General features: G+C 25.1%; 2 protein-coding genes across 3 annotated transcripts in view; one reads left to right on the forward strand and one right to left on the reverse strand.

Annotated features, from left to right (window-relative positions):
* Positions 1-959: 959 nt before the first annotated feature.
* Positions 960-7,657, reverse strand: LOC136977775 (uncharacterized). Its single transcript, XM_067273325.1, has 5 exons — positions 7,503-7,657; positions 7,232-7,336; positions 3,798-4,005; positions 1,953-2,120; positions 960-1,539 (listed from the first exon to the last, which is right to left on the reverse strand). Exons 1-5 carry the CDS (start codon positions 7,640-7,642, stop codon positions 1,255-1,257), a joined length of 906 nt encoding a protein of 301 aa, XP_067129426.1. The 5' UTR covers positions 7,643-7,657; the 3' UTR covers positions 960-1,254.
* A 2,170-nt stretch (positions 7,658-9,827) lies between these two features.
* Positions 9,828-21,624, forward strand: part of LOC136977776 (LIM domain-binding protein 2-like) — a 79,859-nt gene continuing 68,062 nt past the window's right edge. For both annotated transcript variants that reach the window (XM_067273326.1, XM_067273327.1), the window contains exon 1: positions 9,828-9,980. The gene's annotated coding sequence lies outside the window, so the exon portion shown is untranslated. The remainder of the gene's footprint in view (positions 9,981-21,624) is intronic.

Here is a 21,624-nt window from a genome sequence, read left to right on the forward strand (position 1 = left end):
ATAATTCTTTAAAATAATATGTCGAACCATATGATGTAGACCTGTATAAATCTTGTGTGTGTTTATTTTCCATTTCAAATCAGGTGAATACTTTTAGAAAAATTTTCATTTGATGTTATAAATTTTAAAAAATAAAATAAATAAAATCGCAACTAGATTAATAATTACTTACGATTTAATTATTTTCTGTTTTAAGACATTTATTATTTAAATATAAGCGTTTCGATTTAACTAATGAATGAAAGTTAATTACAGTTATTATATATTTTAGAAATTAATAACCATTTTCTCCTTTTTAATTAGTTTCGTGAAAAATGTGTATTCTTTGAAAACATATGTATAATGAAACTATTAATTTTGTACTTTAATCCTATGTGTGAATATTTATTTATAAAGGATAAGAAAATAGTATAATGTCATGTGATGAACGTTTATTTTTAATAGATGAAGTTTTGTTTAGCGTTATTTACCTTTTATTTTATTTTTTCCTCTTTACATTCGGCCTTGCTCCATTTCTTCTTAGTTAATTCCTTCTAGGTCTGTTTTTTTTTTTTTTTTTGGTTAATCTATATTTATATTTTCCGATTGAGATGAAAATATTTGTAGCCTAACCGATACTTATATGAAATGATTATTTTTAAATACTTGTAAATAAATCATAAACTTTTTAATAAACTCAGAGTTATCGTTTATCACTTAACTATGTCAAAAACGCGAATAAATTCATTAAAATTTGTTTAAAATATTTTTTAGGCGATTTTATTTTATATAATTGAAAAAATTAAGATGTTAAAGATAAATATATCTTAATTTGCATATTTTCATAGAAAATAATTATCTCTAATACATATTTATTTAAATATATTAATGCTAAATTGATTAAGTACTAAATATTTAATTAATGAGTAATTTTTAAATTTAAAATTGACACCAATATTGTATAATCCTCATAAATTATATTAAAAGTATTTTATTTAACAACTTTGTAAAGTTTTCAGACATTTGGCAATTGTAATGATTATTTTGAGATTTACAAATTAAAATTAGCCGAATTTATTTTTAATTTACAAAGATTTTCGAAATAAATGAATAAACGTGTTATATAAGAAGTTTACAGAATGAAAATGAAAGTTGCTATACTAATGATACAGTTGTTCTTCATATAAACAATATGACTGAAACAATAATACATATGAAAATTTGTTTTAAACGGAGAACATGAATTCGAATCTTTACACGAGGCAAGTAGTCGTTTCATGTGACTACTACACCTTTGTAAACACAAGCACCTCCATTTGTCTCCAGAAGAGCTGGCCAGAGATAATACTTCACTTTCTTACTTTGCTGATCTGAGGAATGGAAACGTAGATGAAGATCTTTACGATATTCCGACATTTCGTACTCAATTTCATATGAAGGATTTTGGTTAATCAAACCCCATGCTAGACGTACACATTGTTTGACATATTTTAAAAAGACGTCACAATCCTTCAGGCATGGAAAGTCATATAAAGTGGTCCAAATTTGATTAGAAACTTCCTGCAAAATAATAATAAAGTAATTTTATTTAGATTAAATTATTATAAAGATAATAAGCTTTTGTAAATTATCTAGCTTTAACAAATTTTAATTTGATTCGTTAAATAAAATATTTAAAACTTAGCTATTTTTGAATCATTCATGCGTTTTCTTATTTGAAATAACGGCAGCATTATGTTTAAAAGTAAAAATAAAAAAATTGTTGTATAAAAATAACAAAAAATTAATAAATTTTTAATTTAGTAGAATGTTTATTTATTTTTGGAACAAGAATTAAAAGTTTAATTTTAAAATGATCAAAATAAAAATAAATAAATAACAGCAAAAGCTGTAACATTTGATTAAGGCTTATTTAATCAATAATAGGAAGAGGATAGATCAAAATGCTTTTAACAAATGAAAACTTTTCTCACCTGGATGCAGTCAGTTAAATCGAATTTATCTATTCTGCTTCTTAGATAAGAATGAACAGAATTTTCTAAATCTTTAACATAAACTGAAGTTGAATCATCAATTTGAAAGATTTCTCGCAGTCTTATAAAAATTTCTCCTAGTTTATTTTGAACGGAATGAAAAGCTAACTGGAAAATTAACAAATTTCAATAAAAATTTATTTGTGGTTATTCTGTTTAAATATTTTGATAATTATAATATTAATCGTTATTTTTTTAATAAACATGTAGTTAAATACACTATATAAAATCTATTATCTTTCAAGAAATTAATTATCGAAAATTTTCATAATTCTATTGTAAATTATTTTTAATTTGAACTGTATGAAACATGGAAGTATTATTGCTCAATTTTCGAATCAACACTATTATTATGAATTATATTTATATAGATCTATATTGTTTCAGCAATGATCAGATATAATCCAGAAGTTGGGCGAAGAGATTAAGACTCCAGCCTATCAATCATTCTGGGTGACCCGGAATCGAGTCCTGGCGAGCAATCCCAGAAGTTTTCGGGGGTGATCAGTCCAAGATAAGTCAGACCCATTCCTTACCACCCACTCGCCCTCATTGTAAGTGAACGAACCCACACTAGGTACTAGGGGGGGTCCATAAGATAACTTTTCCCATCTTATGAGCCCTCCTAGCCAGAAACGAAAAAGTATATAAAGTATATAGAATAAATCTATACAGTATTTATATTTTTGTTTAGTAATGATAATGTTATCTTCATTGCACACTGCAATTAAAAGCTTTGTAATCGAATGCCAGAAATTTCGGATTATTTGAAACTTTAAATAAATCCGCTATTGGCCATTAATACATTTGATTCTGCCATCGTTTTTTGTTGAAAAATGATGTAAGTCGTCATTTCTCCATATTATCACATGTTATCACGTAATCAATTTTAACAGTAGATAAAAACTTTTTAGTTTTTGTAAAGGAGATATTACAATTTTAAGATTAGAATAAAAATCTGTTGCACTGATTTACAAAAACTCTAGGGATATTAAAAAAACAAAAAACAATCACACATCAACTATGAAATCTTTTGTGTGATGGTCAGTAGATTTGTTATAATATTAATTTGTTTGAATTTAAGTATCAACAAGTTGCAATTCTATTAATGGATTTTGTATATATGCCAGGTAAATGACTCTTTGTTGGGGACTAAGTATTCGGGCAAATGATCTATTCTTATAAACTAAACGTCACAATATTTTCTGTTAAAAGAGAAAAACAGACTTGGCGTTATTCCCAAGTTTAAGACTTACAACATAAACATTGGGCATCTGGCAGATAAGCGAAGCGCATTGACATTATACTGTATGTCGAGATTGGCGGTCACTGACTTATACACATGCGATTATTGAATATCTTAATTTTTTTGAAAACTATATAATTTTAAAATCGTTCATAAAATATTTTTCAGTTGCATTTAGGGTAAAATGTAATTCTAAAACAATACAAAATAGGTCATCAAAGTGTGAAAAAACATATAGAATAAACAAACATAAGTTATCATAGGATAAATATAAACCAAAAAAAATTAATTATTTTAAGTATTTAGATTCTAATTTAATGATCTGCTATCTTCCTATCAAAATAATTTAGCTTTTTTTTGTGCCTATCATTTTATTTCTACTTATTTTTCATTCATTTTTTTTTTATTTTTGAGCTAGAAACTATTCAATCGTATCAGATATTCGCCCATACCAGGCTAACCAGACCTAGCACAATGAATCATCATTATATTTTTGAAATAATTTCTATTGTTTAATAGCAAAAATATCTAAAACCTACTACAATAATAGAGAACATTAATTTAGATTTTAATTCCTCTGCTTCTTGAAATTCTGTAAGACATTCAAGACTGTCTAACGTGTCGATTCTTGACTGGGAATACAGTTCTCCATATCGACGAATGAAAGAAGTGGCTCTTTTTTCTCCCAAATTCATATTTTCGAATATGGTTCCTCTTTCTAACATTCTTTGCGCTTGCTCGGCTAATCTAAAACAAAAGGAATATTTTGATTTATCTGAAAATAATTATAAGTGCATACATAATAATGCCGATTTCATATAATAACCAACTAATTTATCATTAAAAAATCTGGCAATGAAAATTGCATCATTCGGAAAATATATAGAAAAAAATTTTTTAATTACAATTGAAACTAACTACTGAGGATTTCGTAATCTAAGAAATAATGACTAAATTTTTTGATAATTTTTGATAAGTTATGAAATAAATGACGCAGATTGATTTTGAATTTCTATGATGAAAACTATGAGAGATTTTATCAATAAAATGGATTCAATAAATCAGAAGTATATTTAGTTAGTGCTAATTTACTAATAGGTCTATTTTAACAGACTGGTATAAGAAAATCTTTATATGAAAAATACCATTTTGATAATTACTAAGCTATTTTATCGTAAACAGATTTGTTTATTTATTTACGAACTAGGTCGATGCACAAAATTTTTAAAAGGGTGCGGTTTAAAAAAATTATTTTTTCATAACATAGTTTATTAATTTTTACAATATAGATATGTAGCACAACACAATACTGTAGACTAAGGAGGAGCTTAACGAGTACAAAATAAATATAAAATATATACAATATACTGTTTAATTTTTTAATTCTTCCCAAATGAGATGGTTAAGCACCCATCACTCGTGTGCACGGATTTATAGACTTACATCTGTAAATCACAGTCTCTTTCAGTTAAGCAGCTAATTATTTTTATTAAATATATTTTAAAATATTTTATTTGATAGTAAATCCAGAGATGATCAATGCAATCATATTTGATTAGTTATTCCAATATGGTTTCACAGTAAAATACGAACTATGTATGTCTTCTATCCATTTTTCCTGTAGGCATAGTCTATTACTCAGGTGAAAAATACCTTAGCTAAAAGACATTTTGGAAATAGGTTAACTTTTTTCTAGATTGAATTCCTTCTTTTTTTCTTCAATCGTGCTTTTAAAATCGGACCGAAAATTGAAAACTATTAATAATCAGTTTATGTTTAAAGATTAAAAGTTATCAAATCTTGATAAGATAAATCATCATTTCTAATTTAGAATTATATACTGTAAACATTTTTGGATAGTTAGTGACATCCGTTGTCTGACTGATTAATTTTTTTTTTTTAATTCGATTAGTAAAATTACGATTGAATTAGATAATGCTTATTTTTAGTTAACTTGAAACAGAACTTGTAATGTAGAATGCTGAACAAAAAACAAAATTATCATAAATATTAGTGCAGTTTCATGTTTAGTTATAGGCCTATAAGTTATCTACAGCTTTTGAAAGTATTAACGCAACATAGAAACTATAGTCTATAATATATAGAAGGTTTATATATACTCAAATTACATTTAAAAGTTATGAAGACTATAACTTTTATATTTAACTATAAATATACAAACTATGTACGGTCTATAATCTTGAAATTGAATAAATTAACGATGAAAAATATACTTTAACATTTGTAATATAATTTAGAAGATATTTATAACAGTGAACATTACAGGTTTAGGAACATTATGTTAATAATTTAATTAATCATACTCTGATTAATTACAGTATAATAGCTAACGTGAAATAGATATCGTAAATAAAACAAGTTCAAAGTTCTACTATTATTTTTCCACGAATAAAGAAAAACAGGATTGTTATCATGTGAACAGTAGAAACATCCGGTCATTCTACAAACTGTTCCTGGGCATGACTTGAAGGATGAAAGTTACAAATACCGTTTGTTGTTTATTGTCCGTGACTATTATCTCGTGTTAACTGCACAAATCAAAACTAGCATAAAAGAATAATAAAAAGAAAAAGAGCGTAGTGTCAAATTACAGATTATGTTATGCATATTCATCAAACAAGCCATAAAAATTTTATTTTGTATTCTTATTCTTCAGGAATTCATTCATCACGTAATACGAAAAGTAGTTCAGTGGCTTTCTGAAGCCATGCTATTTATAGATAAGACAAATGAAAACAAAAAGAATGCTGAAATGCTTTTTCCAACAGCATGTTATAAGAAAATTATCTCTTAAATTAAAAAATAATAATAAAATAAAATTTAAAAGCAATCTAACTAATGAAACTGTAGTAATAGCTCGTAATTAAAATTAAATAGAAACAAGATATATAAAATATTTCTTGGATATTATTAGAACGCATTAAATTAAGTCTTTAGTTTTAATACAACAATGACATACGATATTCGGTCATAGTACACTCTAGCATTAGAAAAATCAAATTCAGGAAGTAATAAATCTTTAAATGTCTCATTTTACAGAAATTCAACAACATAACAATAAATTAGTATTATATAAATAAGAATTTTTGTTCGTCATTCGCTGTTATTGTCAACGCTAACAAATGTTTTATTGTATTTTGATAATAACGAATGTACGGTAATTCTTTATTAAATTGTTCCGATAATGTAATATATCCTTCATTGATTTAAAATTATTTCAAATAAAATTTTCAGTATATTTATATTTTTTAAATTGAAATTTTTACCGCGTAAAATATAAATTTTATTATAAGAATAAATAAATAAAAATATTTTTATTTTATTTCGGTTTAATATTTCAATAATAAAGATGTTTTAAATTAACTTTACATTGCATAAACATACGTTTTGTTGATATTTATGTTTCTATAATATGCTGTTACTCGTTTTCAATTTATTTTAAGTAATTTAAAATCTATTTAATTCTAACATTATTATTATTTTTTTAATTTTGAAAGTTTTAATTCAATTAAAACTATATTAAAAATGCGCACAACAGTGCTTTATTTGAACTAAACAGTTTTATCCTGCGTTTAAAACGACGATAGAAAATCTTTAGTACAGGTGTTTTTACTTAAGACCTATATCTGGTTATCTTCCCCAGAGCTGAAGGAATGAACAATCTAGAAAGTTTTAAAACAAAAATATAATTTCAAAACTTCCAAGTTTTTCTAGTAGAAATAATCTGAGATCAGAATAAAATACTTGAAAACTTTTTCCTTTAGAAATGTTATTTAAAGCGCAAAATAAAATTGTTTAGTTCCCCATTAAAGAAAACTTGTGCAGTACATAATTGATTTTTGAAAATAAACTAAAAAAGTTTTAGTGAATTTAAAATAATTTTAAATTAATTTGCGTACTAAGATCAATTTTAAAATTTAATTAAAACTATGCAGAACATTAAATATAATACCTATTCCTCATTGTTTTTTCTTTTTCTTTCAAAACTAAGATTTGATTTTGAGCTTCAGATAATTCTTGCCTTAATTGCTCAATTTCTTTCTTTTTTTCTTCCATGCTATTTTCATATACATATATTTTTTAATTAAATACAACTTTTTTTATTGTTTAAAATTTAAATTTAATATCATTAAAAACAAAATACAATTTTAGAAGTTTTAAGTGCATATATTAATATTATTTTTTAAAGTAAATTATGTAACAACAAATCCATTTTCACTTACTGGTATTTTGAAGTGTAAATCAACTTGTTTATCCGAGTAAAGTATTTTATTCCTAGTTCAAATCCACAAGAACACGTTGGAATAGGATAGTGTGGGAGTGTGTACCATGAAAAGTATTGGCGTAATCTGACCTCATACATAACTGAAGTTCTTTTGTCAATGTCTAAAGCTTTCTACAGATGGCAGCAGTTTACTAAAGTTAATTTCTTTTTTAAATAAATTAAATTTAACTTTTGCACAGTTTCTTCTTTAAATTTATCTTAATATATATATATTTAGTGATTTAATTCATAATAAATAAAGTAAAATTTTAAAATAACAATTAAGTAAAAGTGTGAAATTAAATTGTGTTAAAGATAAATTTAATTTTATATTTTTACTTCATTATTATTTTTAGGATTTTATTTATTATAAATCGAACAATTGAAATAATTTATATAAAAGTAAATTTAAATGGTTTTTTTAAAAATTATATATAGATTTTTCTTAAATATATTTTTATTTCCATTACTTTAAAATTCCTTTTAAAATTTCATTAATAAGATTGAAAATTAATATTATTTTAATAAAACAAATACAGGCTATAATTAAAATTTAAAACATTAATTGTCGAATTCATTTCTAAAAATAACAAATATAAGATTATATATAATATATTTTAAGTATATAATTACGTATTTTAAATATTTTAATAATATTGCTTAAATAATATTATTTTAAAATATTTTAAATTAAGCATATTACTTTACCAAATTATAATTTAAATTTGGTAATTAACTTTTTTAATTAATTAAAAATAATAGTGTCCAATTAAAACTTAATTAATTAAACTGTTAAATAAATATAACTTATTTTAATTAAATTGCCCAATTTTTGAATCAAGGTAACAATTATAAATCTTTAGATAAGAACTATATTAAATTAATTATTTCTATAAATATTTTGCTGAGGCATCTTAATTTCACAAAAAATATTTTATTTGTGTAAAGTAACTTATAATACATTCTGAATATATTATTTATCGTAATATATTTATCAAGACAAATTTTTCATTTATATTTTATTAGAAATAAATAAGTATTTAATTATTTTAATTATGTATATTTTTAAAATTAATTTAACGTATGTAATGAAATATTTTAATTGGTAAAACAAATATAAATATTATTTTATAAATTTTTAGATTAATAAATAAATAAATAACATAAATATAGTATATTCTTTATGCATTTAATCCAAATATATCCGAAATAATTAGTTTAAATGTAAACAAATAATTAAAAATTTATATATATATATATAAATGTTAAACTTTAGAAAATGAGGCTATATTTATTATTAATTTATATCGTAACATTATAAAAATTCGTAAAATTAAATTTAGATGTGCCTTATCCCCTTATCCTCGTTATATTATATACTATAAATATTATATTTATTATATATATATATATATATAATGTTTTTAAATACCGGTACTATGCAATTAATATAATTAAAAATATTATATTTGGAAAAATATAATGAAAATTTATAATATACACTTATAGAATGTCTGTTAACATTTAAATTAATTATATGTATAATTAATTACTGTTTATATTCATGTTATTATATATATATTCAATATAAATACAATAAATAATTTAAAAGTTATTATTTAATTATATACGTATGTATGTATGCATTAAAAAATATAGAGATTTGTATGTAATCCTTAATAATAAAATCATATCTATTTCTTCTTTTAATTTAGACCTTTTTTTATATTGAAAATTATTTTAAAAATTTATATTTAATTTAAAGATAACATTTTTAATTTTAAAAATTAAATAAATAAATATATATATATAATTTTGTGTGTATGTTGTATATATACTTTAAATTACAATTTCTCTATTTTGGATATTTTACAAAAATTAAATTTGTAATTTTATTTGTGAATGACAGTAAAATTATTTATCTACTCTTTATTATATAATTGTTAATTACATAATCCAAAACTTTTTAATTTTGCGTTTTATGAAATTTTAAAAAAAATAATTATAATAAATTGTTTTTTAAAATATATAATATAATATAATATATTATTATTTTATAGATACTAATTTTTGGTATTACAAATAATTATAAAATAATTTAAATTTTAAAATATTTTTTAAAAGTTTTTTAGCAAAATATAACTCGTGTCTTGTTATAATTACTAAGTAAAAATTATAATAATAATGTGTAATATTTGACTGTGATATAATTTATAAAATAAATTTAACCTTTAAATATTTACGATTATAAGTAAAACATTATATAACGCTTGAAAAATTGAGAAAAGTATAGAAATTTTCCGTTTTATGTCGTCTATGGACCGTCAATACATTCTCCCACAAATCATTGCGAACACAATGGAACTTCATTCAAAACCCTTCTAGGGAGACGTTGTCACTGTTTGCGTCTGGTGGGACGAGAAGGTGCTAAGAAATGGTAAGTTGACCTCGTCCTAAGGTACGAAATTCTGTATTTCTTAATTTTAACATTTCAAAAAGATTATAAATGTAATTTAATAAGTGTTATCTTTCCGAGGAACAATGGCAGTCTGGGTGTTGTCTGTATTACGTGTAGTAATTGACACTCGTTCGTATGCACGAGACAATTAATTCATATATACGATATAACGATTAAAAAAATACAAAACATCTCACATGGATATTCCTGTGTGATTTAATTGTTACGTGATCCGAGCTTTTATTAATTTAATTTTTTTTTAATCAACCCGTGATAAAGTCCCGTTCTGATATTGAATTGCATATATATATTAAACTAGTTATTTTTGTATATAATTTGCTAACATATTCAAAATAAAGCTTAAAAAAAGTTTTAAATTTTTAAAATGACATTAAATGGAGAATGTGAAGGCGAGAATGGATACATTATTAAGATAAAATAAGTGAAGTGTGAAAAAAATTTTTCTCCTGTTTTGGTTGGTCGTAATATTTAAAATAGTTAACGTAACATGGTGTATAATTAATCAGATTTATCGTAACAAATTTTATAAATTTTATTATAACATCTTTCACATTGTCTCTTTTCGTATTCGTGTCTGAAAATATTGATTGCGTTACGTTAAGAGAAAATATGTTCTGAAAAGAGACTCGGAAAATCGATTCACGGTTCTCCCTTCTTCTCATTTCTCTCCATTTGACTTCAGATAAACGGATTAATTGAAGAGAGCTTTACATACTACCATATAATACGAGTATTGATTACGTTAAAAAATTAACTATAACGATTGACTGGTGTTATGAATTCAACAAGACCTTGCTTTTTTCCGTTGACTATTTAATTAACATTTTCACCAATATATATACTTACAAGTACATAAAAAAAAGAACTTTTAGATATTAATTAACGCACAAGAATGTTAGTAATCGAATGATTAGTTGATTTATAAATTTTTAAAGTTTGTCATATCGATTATTTAATCCACTGTCTCGCTGTTTTTCAAAGCGAGAAATTTCAGTCACGTGAACATGTATATTTAAAATTTCATTATGAATGATCGAATGCGTTGTAAACTTTAAATGTAAATGGGTTAAATTGTTATTATCTGTAATGAAAAATTAAAATAATATTTAAAATTGAAATCGGTGAATAAAAAATTACTTTAGCATCCGAAATTTTTTCCCCTCTTCGGTTCGGATCGATTCTTTCTTGCGATGTGTATTGTAATCTGCATTCGCTCGTAGAGAAAACTAGATGGAAGGGGGAAAGTTAAAAAGTGCAATCTATCACACACTTTTTTAATTTTTATTTACTTGATTATTGCATCGAGCTAAAAGCGAGTGTTGACATCACGTGACTGATTAGTTAAGCCAATGGCTAAGTTAAGTTATTTAGTTTAACAATTATTAAATAATATGTTCCTTATTAAACTTTGCTATACTTAAAAATGCTATAATTTTAATTTTTGCTTTTAATTATTATATCATTCTTAATTAAAATTTACTAGATATATTAATAAAGTTGAGATTTGTTAAATCATAACTATCCAATCAGTAAAGAGTTTTTAAAACTCGCATTTAGATGCATTTCAAAAACTTAATATTGAAGAAATAAAAGAAAATGTTCGCTGTAATTTTGAAATTGAATTTTTCCCTCCGAATTGTTTCTATCTATTTGTTCCATTTCATTATATTATTTTTAAAATAATTACAAAAAGTTATAAAAAATATATTTTTATCACATCGCGAACTTTCATTTTTTAACATTATTTTTTAAAATTATTATTTAATTAAAGAAATGATAAAAATAATTTTATTGTCGAGAATTCGAAACAGAATCTTCAATAGACTCCTTTCAATTTTATGGCACTTAATATTATAAAAATTAAGCGAATAATTATTTAATATAGAAGTAAATTGCGTTTAGGTGATGACAACAGACCGAACTTTTAAATTTTATTATTTATCGATTGTAAAAAGAATTTATTGTCGTTGCCAGTAAATTTTAATTGGTAGAAAATATAGTATTTCAGTTGAGTCAAAGACGACTACGCTTCCCTCCCTCCATAGATTTGCATACATGTCTAGTTCTTCCTATATTACCAGCAGAGTGGTTCGCTCCACAACTAAAAAATCAATAAATGCGGCCGTCTCAGTATTCCTTTTACGATTCTCTTAGAAAAATATATCAGCGGTTATCGCCTCTAAACCAATGGCTAGGGAAACATCAATTGTTTTTTGTGCTTTTTACAATATATATCTAAATTAAATGTTATTTGTAGGAGTTAATTGTATTTGGAAGCATTCTTATGCAGTGGGGAATTTTTCTTTCTCCATTTTATACTTATTCTGTTTAAAAGAAAATAATGTGCACTTTTACAAATGGGCTAAATAAATCTTAGACTCTGAAAATTTTTTTTCAATGCGCCATCTACTGATAAGAAAGAAAAAATAAAGTTTTAAACTAATAATTTAGCAAATTTAAATTTAAATACTTTGTAAATAAAAAATGTAAGAGAGTTTTTTTAGAAATACAAATTATCTTTTAAGCGTTTTTATACACTATTTAAATTGTTCTTTTTTCTTTTCTTTATATTAAAGAATAATGATAAATTATATAATTATTATCGCATAACATAAAACGGCATTTAAAAAATTAGCCAAATTTTCAAATTTTAGCGTAATATTGTTAATATATTATTATTATTATTTATTGATGATGATAATTTGGGGTATTTTATAAAAATTAAGAATAAATTTGTCAGTTTTTTGTTTTATCAGATCAGATTCAAAATATGTTTTAATTTTTAATTCTCGCTTTATTTAAAAATGAAATCCCATTAAAAATGCCACCAATTATACTTTAGTTTTTAATTAAAAATGAAAATATATTTTGGATTTAAATAATATAATTTTTTAAACTAATTGTCAGTTTTCTTGACATTTATGACACATATGAAGTTATTTTGTGTGGAACAAGCCTATACAATTATTGACAAACAATTTGTATTACAATAAACTTTTTGTTTGTTTTTTTTTTTACATCCGCTACACGCTTTCTTACCATTTTTCTTTAATACACACGGCATGTCGCATGATTGTAACATGTCAAATTATAATTCACGAATGTGTTGATTACAAGAGAGGTGAGAGATGAAGATCGCCTAAGATTAATTTCAAAATTCCGAAACTCGTTGTTACGTTGCTTTTAAAAAATTTGCAAATTAAATCAAAAGAATTTTTGAAGTTTTATATTGACTTATAAGCTAATGGAATGTTAGTTTATAGAACAAAATTTAATGATTAATCTTACTTAAGTGTAGAAGAAAGTTATTTGAATAATTAAATTCCATGACACGTCAGTTTTTCCATATGAGTTAGATGGGCTTTTTTTAAACTTGTTTCATTACTGGTCGAATTAGTGTTTTATAATTGTAGTCCATGTGGCTTTGCGGTAAGTGTTAATCTATTACTATGGAGGATCGAAATTCGAACTCTGTTCAGATTCTTATAATTTATCATTGGGCGTCGTTTCCCATCATTCGCCTATGTTAGTCGACACCACGGTGGATTAAGTCACACATAATTAAGGTCTGTTATGTAGTTCACTATGGGCTGATGCCTCGAAATTAATTAATCAATCAATTGCTTTATAATTAAATTTTTTTTTTAAACTTTGTTCTGTTACAAAAGATTCCATTTTATATAATTTATTAATTAACAATCACGAATAACAATAATATTAAATTATATATTACTAATAAGCATTATATTTTTTGTTCAGTATATGAATATAAGAAGTAATATCGTCAATCAAAAAGACTTTGTACATTCACACTTGCAAATTTGCAATGAAATTTGCATAAAATCATAGAGAAATGGAATAGAAATTAATAATATTTGATACTTTAATTAAAAAAAAACTACTCTAATTTCAATTTCATACGATTTTTTAAATTTATATAATGTAATTGATTCATTTAATTAAATAATTATCCGTTCAAGTAAAATCTAATTGGAATTCGTTTGCATTTTGCAGAGATAGTTTTAAAAAAATCTTAATGCAACAGATACAAAAAAGAACTTCGCAATAATGGAAAAATTCAATATTATAAACGAAAAAGAAATTCTGTTATATATTTAAAAAATTTTGTTCAATGTTTTCGAAAATAAAATAATATCAACAAATTAAAAAATCATGTTGTATATTCGTTTGATCTAAAACTTCCTTTACAAAAAGCACCATTAAAATTCTGTTTAATAAATTTTTGTGAAATTTAATGTAAAGATAATATGAAATTTAAATTTTCTCTCTCACATACATTAGATATAGTTCTAAAGTTATAAAAAAAAAATTATTTAAAAGTACTTTATATTTTTATAAAACTCGCTTCACATCTTTCAATTTTATTATACAGTTTCTAAAATGTTTTCTTCACTAAACTTTTTTGTGTATTATTTTTACTTTTTAGAAATATCTAAAATTTCTATTGCTTCTTGTTTGGTATGGCTTAACTAAGCGAATTTTTTTATGAGCTTATATTGATTTTTATTTAATCAAAATATAGAAATCTATAGCGAAAGTGAAATGTTTATTATCGATTTTAAATCCTGAAAAATCACATTAACTGAATATTTCAATTTTTACGTGTTTTTTTTTTTTAATTCGAATTGTGTACATAGCCTAGTTGATTCAGTATAAATATTAATAGTTTCTGTTTCAATATTAAAATGAAAAGAATTTGTTTCCGATTTCGTTACCAGTTCAACAACATATCTTAAAAAAACTAAATTTAAATAAGAAACTTTTATATTTTGCTGACTATAAGGATAACAAATAAAGGTTATAAGATGGTTCGTGTGGTTGTTTTCATTATTAATTTAACATCAAAATCAAAAACAGATTGCGATGAAATTTATTTTAATAGATGATGACAGAAATTATTTCCGTATTCGAAAATCCGTTAGTGTTATATAATAAAACATTAAAATCTAAATAAATTTCTAAAATAAAATCTATATTTATTTTGTTTTTATATAATAAATATATCAGAAAGTTTAAATAAAATTGAGTGCTTCTGTTCAGGTTCAGATACAGAGCCATTTGGCCCGAACAAAAGGATAGCTCAAAATTTAGTCTCATATCATGTTTTTTGCGTATAAAACCGATAAAAAAGTTTTTTCTGAACAATTTTTTTGATGAAAAATCTTCATTTGTTGTATTGATTTTATTCGTGTTGTTTTTTAAAATGGTTTTCGGTGAGGGGTAATGCTTACTTTTGCCAATTGACCCGAACCCCAATATCATCATTTTCAAGCCCTACATCAGATTTAAGTTTCTGATGTGAAATTTTTGTTAAATTTATTTAAATTGAATTGCTTCTAATCGAGCCTTTCCATTAATTTAATGTATCTGTATAATCTCCATCAAATTATTGTTTGTCACTCTCTTTTAATAATAATGATTTTTAGGTGAAATTTATTTTAATAGTAAGTACCTGATAAGTTTGCTGGTTTTTTAAATAACTTTTAAATGACTTTGGATATTTGTTTTTAGGGTTATACCAGTTACGAATGCTTGTTTCGTTTTAGACAGTTGTTTTACTTGTTTAACAAAATTTTTGAATTTATATAAGTAGCTCATCAGTTAGTTGAAGATTTCAATAATTTATCAACAAAAACGAATATACAAAAACTTAATTTAAAGCTATTCAAATAGTATTAATAAAGCTTAACATTTAATACCATATTTTAAATTCTTGTGAATAATTTAAAAATTTTTAAAGTATTTCTTTTGCTAAATCGTTTTATTTTTAAAGTTATTTTCCGAATTTTTAAATTTCATCATAAATTTGTAAGTGAAACTGACAGAATCGATATACAGTATGTAATACTTAGTTCTATCAAAATGACTGTAGAGAAAATCATAAATTTCTGTACGAATTAATCAGGAAAGACTTAAAAACGATAAAAATCCAATGAAAGCAATTGGCAAAATATTGTCTCCTTCAAATAATGTTTAGTTTTTAATAAAAACAAACTTAAACAAAAAATTAAAACCTAGAACTAAATAAAAAATAACCTTATAATGTTTTATTATCTTATTTATTATTATATTTTTTAAATTATTAAATTGTGTAATTTTTAATCTCAGGAATACAAATAAAATTAAACTGTTCACTTATTAAATAAGTTTTAAACTTTATTAATGAAGTTAACCAATTTAATATTATATTCTTCATTTATAATGTAAAAATCCATCGAGTTGCTTAACTTTCCCGGAAACATTTGATGGCGCCATCTGTTATTTAAAAAGTTTTTCTATTTTTAACTATTATAAAACGGCAAAAAGTTTAATTTGGGGGGTAGGGATGAGTTTTATAACAATTACAAATTCTAATAACGAGTAAAATTGTCATTAGGGGAGAGTAGGGTAATGGGGCCCACCTGTTTTTTTGGCTAAACGGTTCAGAATTTTCAATCCCAACAAATGCTTGCATCTAGCAGCTGCAGAGCCAACTTCGAATTCTGAATATGGTAGCTGTTCTGTGCACATGCTTGGTTGCGTGAGGAAAAAACAGTTTTGTGCATCTTTCTTCTAATTGGAACATTATCATTTGTTCGACTGTATGTATCCTTGTATATAACTTATTGTTTCAATAATATACTCGTATATTAATGCTAACTATTCCCACAACTATTAAAATACATATGAAAAAAGATTTCACTTTATCCCTTTGTGTCTAGTCGAGGTTAGAAAGATGAAATGGCGTGAGGGGTAATGGGGCTCAACCAGAATCAAATGATAATGAAGACGATGACAGAGATGCAAGCAATGCAAATAATACCTGCACCATCTGTGGAGAATTTGGTAAAAACAAAGAATTGTGGTACAGATGTACTGTCTGTGCTACTTGGGCACATTGTGAATGTAGTGGGTTGATTCTCCAGATAATTACATTTCTGATTATTGTATTGAGTGATTAAAGAGTTTTTAATTTAAAGTGCAAAAACTTATCATAAAACACACAAACTATTTTGAAAACAATACATATATAAAAAATTAATAATTCATATGCAAAAACTTAAGTTTTCTAGTTTTTTGAACAAGCATTTCTAACGTTTCAGTTTTTTTTTTCAATGTTTTTATATGATGGTTTCCATTACCCCACATGGTTGAGTAATGGAATGTAATGTAATGTTTTTTGTTTTTTATAATTAAAACAATATGGAGAAGAATACTCAAGTTTTGACACATGCACTTTATTTCTTAGAGTACACTGTTTGCACCATTTAAATAACTTCTCACAATATTGTTAATTTTTCTTAAAAATATGCAAAATACCTTAGATCGGCCCCATTCACCTACTCTCTCCTAAATCCGACCCTACTGGAAATATACACGATCCCCATTATTTCTCCATCCTCTCGACCTTTAACCACCAAAATTTAATAGCATCAATTCCCCTAATACACAAACTTCCCTGCAAAATTTCAGCAATTTTAGACAAAAATCACAGGATTAAGCTTCAAAAAGAATGAACAAAATCGTGTCTTCTCACACAAACATCCATACATACAGAGGAAAAAAATTCGGGTTTTTCCCCATTTCTTGACGTTTCAAGGTGTCCTGAGTCCAAAAATGTAAAAATCTTGGGGGTCATTTTTTCACCGATTACCATATTTTTCCTCTGTTATATATAACAGCCGGGAAAGTAAAAATGATTAATGCCATTTTTATATCAATATTATATAAAGTTAAAGAATCTCAATATTTTGTATGCTTTTTTTATTATATTGAAATCAATATGTACAGTACCTATGAGATGTGAAATGAAAATTCTATTTTGATATTTTCTGAAAATTTGAATTTTTTGCTATGAAATGATGACAGAGGAAAAATATACAAAATATTGTAAAATATATATAATTTAATATAATCTGCACGTACGTAATATATTATTTTTATAAAATTAAATAGGTGTATTAAATGCAAATAATGTGAAAGTGTAATAAATATTAAAAAATTAATTTATAGGATTATATTTCTAAGATTAAAAGATATACGAAATTAAAAAATTTATTTTAATAGCTTCTTGTGAAAATATAATTTGAGTATTTATGTGAATAAGAAACGCTCATTAAGCTCCATTTTTATTCATTCTATTATTTAAAGGAAATGGGAGAAAGTATTGGGTTCAAGTTTAAAGGAAAAATGATTAACACGTAAAATACTAATTTGTGCGCTATATATTTTAAAAAATCGAAAACGGTATTAAATTATAAATTGTATTTATTTTGGTAAAAATTCAAAATTGAATTGCTCATCGCGTAAATCAATTTATTGTTAGGTTTTAAATTTCAAGTATTGATTTGAATTGGTTGTGCAGAAGCTTTTATACATCAGTCCGAAATTTTTATTCATTAGATTAGAATTCCAAATTGAAATGTATCAGCAAAATATTCAAATAGGTGTTTTCTTTTTTAACGAAATTCAATTATTAAAAATCTTATTGTAATATTGTTATATGTATAAATGTATTACTAATTTCTATTGGAAGTAGCCCACCTCACTAGCTTCACTCCGAAATCCGTGAAATATAACCAAATGTTGAATTTAAAAAGCGCGTGTGTAAATCGTAGTGAGATATGTGGTGGGCTGGCCTCATCCCCACCATTCTCCGTCTCCAATTACGAAAAACGTGTCAAATAAAAGCGTTTAAAAAAATATATTAAAATTATTCTCTGGACAAATCCTAAATTGAACTCATGTGTCGCGATTAAAAGTCCGTTACCGTGGCAACTGATCAGTTTGTTTTGAGTCGTCTAAAAAGAATACATCCGCGTATTCTGTATAATTTACCATTTTTCGTGATTCTTTAGAGAGAAAACGGATCAGATAGAAGTTTAACAATTTTTTTTTTTAAGTAAATTTTATAGGTTTATATATAATAAAATTTGCGATATTATTATTATTATTATTATTATTATTACTACAAGAAATATTTTATTAATCTTTTTCAATTGAAGTGTGAGAAATTATTTTGGTAGTTAGAATACGTTTGTAGGAAAAGTTTATATATCAGGCACTAGATGGCAATATGTAGATGGTCTCTTGTTTCGCGGGATCGGAATATTCTGTACATTTACTAAATTAATTTATAGAAATGTTTTGTCTCTTACTCAGTTATTTATGATTAAGAAATATTTAATTCTAGTGATATTTGCTTACAATTTAGGGTTAAGATTAAAAGACCTTTCTTTTAGTGTAAAAAAATTCAAATTATAGTTATCAATTGTTTTAATTCGTTCTAGTTCTCAATTACTCGTACACAGGGCTATGGGGGGGGGAAGTTGGGAATTTTCCCCGGGCACGAAGAAAAGTTAACGAGTCCCGTAATGATTTCTACGTGTAAAAATGAATGCTATTTTTACTAATAAAATTAAAATCGTTAAGACTGCTTTTTATTAATAAAATGCAGTTTCTACGTATTTAATTTGTTTTAACAAAATGCAAAAGAGACTATCTTTACTCCACAACTTATCGACAGTTTTGCCTACTCTTAAATACTATTTATGCTGTTGTTATTAATATTGATTAAAACTTAAAGAAGAAAGTTTCGTTTATTTATTTATTTGATGAGTTTATTATTTTTGCTTCATTTGGCTTTAAATTTAGTAGTAATGGAAGGGTCAGTAGCGCAACGATAATTAATGTAATTGATTTGAAATATTTTCATTCATTTTTATATAATTACAAATACGTTATTTTTTAGTGTATTTTAATAATTTTTTATATATTTACTTTAAATTCAAAAATGAAACATAACATTCAAGTGCTTTCATAATTTCAAAACTACTACACCTTCAGAAATAAACTGTTAAGAACAAAGGTTGAAGATAAAGAATAACAAGTTTCCTTATAAAATAATTTGTTAATAAAAATGTAAAAGGTTAAAAATTTTCTTCAAATAATAATGAATAAAATTTTTAACTTTCAATTACCAAGTACTAATCAGGCACTTGCATTTAAAAATATTTTTTTGTTTCGTTTTTCTATTCTGAAGTTTTTACAGTTTCTCTTACTTTCTAATTAGTGCTTTCTGAGCAATTATAATGGATTGTGCTGTCTTTATAAAACTTTTTTTTTTAATTTACAGTATGCTTGAGAAGCATTTTGACAATATATAATTTTTTTAATTTCAAAATAAGTTACTTTTCATTTTTGCTTTTGTCAATTATTTGATATTATAACTATGAAAATAATTATTTATTTATAACACTTTCAAAATAAATTCCAACAATAATGCCATAAATTATTCTCTTTCAGATATCAATAATCATTAGATCATATACTGTATGTATTAATTTTATATATGTATTGGGTTGTTCGGAAAGTTCGTAGCGATTTTTGATAGCCGACAGTTGAGACACCGATTGACGCAAAAATGATTAGAATTGTACAAACCAATGAATATTACGATAAATGACCTTGAGACGCGTCCGTTACAAAAAAACCGTTAAGATTATTCAAATAGCGTTTAATTTGGCTCATTGCAAAAATGGATGCGAACAACGTGCATTATCGACACTTGTTTCTTTTCTTTTTTCGTAAACGCAAAAATGCTGTACAAACAGCAAAAAAGATATGTGATGTTTATGGTGGGAGTGCTGTATCAGAATCAACTGTTCGAAAGTGGTTTGCAAAATTTAAAACGGGTAATTTCAGCCTTGAAGATGCTCCTCGCTCAGGAAGACCTCCTGTTATTGAAGAGGACCAAATCAAAGCATTATTGGATGAAAACCCTCATTACACAACTCGAGAGATTGCAGACATAGTGAAGTCATCAAACAGTACTGTATTTCAACATCTAAAGAAGCTCGGATACGTGAATCGTTATGACATTTGGATACCTCACGACTTAACGGAAAAAAACTTACTGGATCGCATCTCCATTTGTGATTCTCTTGAAAGACGAAATGAAAATGACCCTTTTCTGAAGCGTTTAGTGACAGGCGATGAAAAGTGGATCATTTATAACAACATCAGCCGAAAACGATCGTGGGGTAAGAAAAATGAATCACCATTAAAAACTCCAAAGGCCGGTCTTCATCCAAAGAAGGTCATGCTCACTGTCTGGTGGGATTGGAAAGGAATCCTGTACTATGAGCTGCTTCCACAGAATCAAACAATTGATTCTGATAAGTATTGTTCCCAATTGGATAAGCTGAACATGGCAATTAAAGAAAAACGTCCGGAACTGGCCAATAGAAAAGGCATTGTGTTTCACCAAGATAATGCCAGACCTCACACGTCTTTACGAACACGCCAAAAATTATTGGAACTAGGCTGGGATGTTTTACCCCACCCCCCTTACTCACCCGACCTTGCCCCGTCGGACTACCATTTGTTCTGTTCTCTACAAAATTCCCTTCATGATAAAAACTTTGATACTTTGGAAGCTTGCAAAAACCACGTGGATCAGTTTTTCGCGGAAAAAACTGGAAAGTTCTACGAAGAGGGTATCATGAAGCTGCCCCATAGATGGCAACACGTCATTAAAAACAATGGCGCATACATCATGGAATAAAAGTATATTTTTAGTATTAAAACAATTTCTTTTATT

The sequence above is a fragment of the Centruroides vittatus genome, unplaced genomic scaffold, assembly GCF_030686945.1.
Source record: "Centruroides vittatus isolate TY-2023 unplaced genomic scaffold, ASM3068694v2 contig_474, whole genome shotgun sequence".
NCBI classification, from domain to species: Eukaryota; Metazoa; Arthropoda; class Arachnida; order Scorpiones; family Buthidae; genus Centruroides; species Centruroides vittatus.

Bases quoted from the DNA above. Each gene is read 5' to 3' on its own strand.
- LOC136977775 (XM_067273325.1), bottom strand. From the start codon at position 7,642: ATGTATGAGGTCAGATTACGCCAATACTTTTCATGGTACACACTCCCA. The intron at 4,006-7,231 runs GTATTATATTTA...CTTTTGTTTTAG, and splicing joins GAAAAAACAATGAGGAATAG to ATTAGCCGAGCAAGCGCAAA. The intron at 2,121-3,797 runs GTAGGTTTTAGA...TTAATTTTCCAG, and splicing joins TAATGTTCTCTATTATTGTA to TTAGCTTTTCATTCCGTTCA.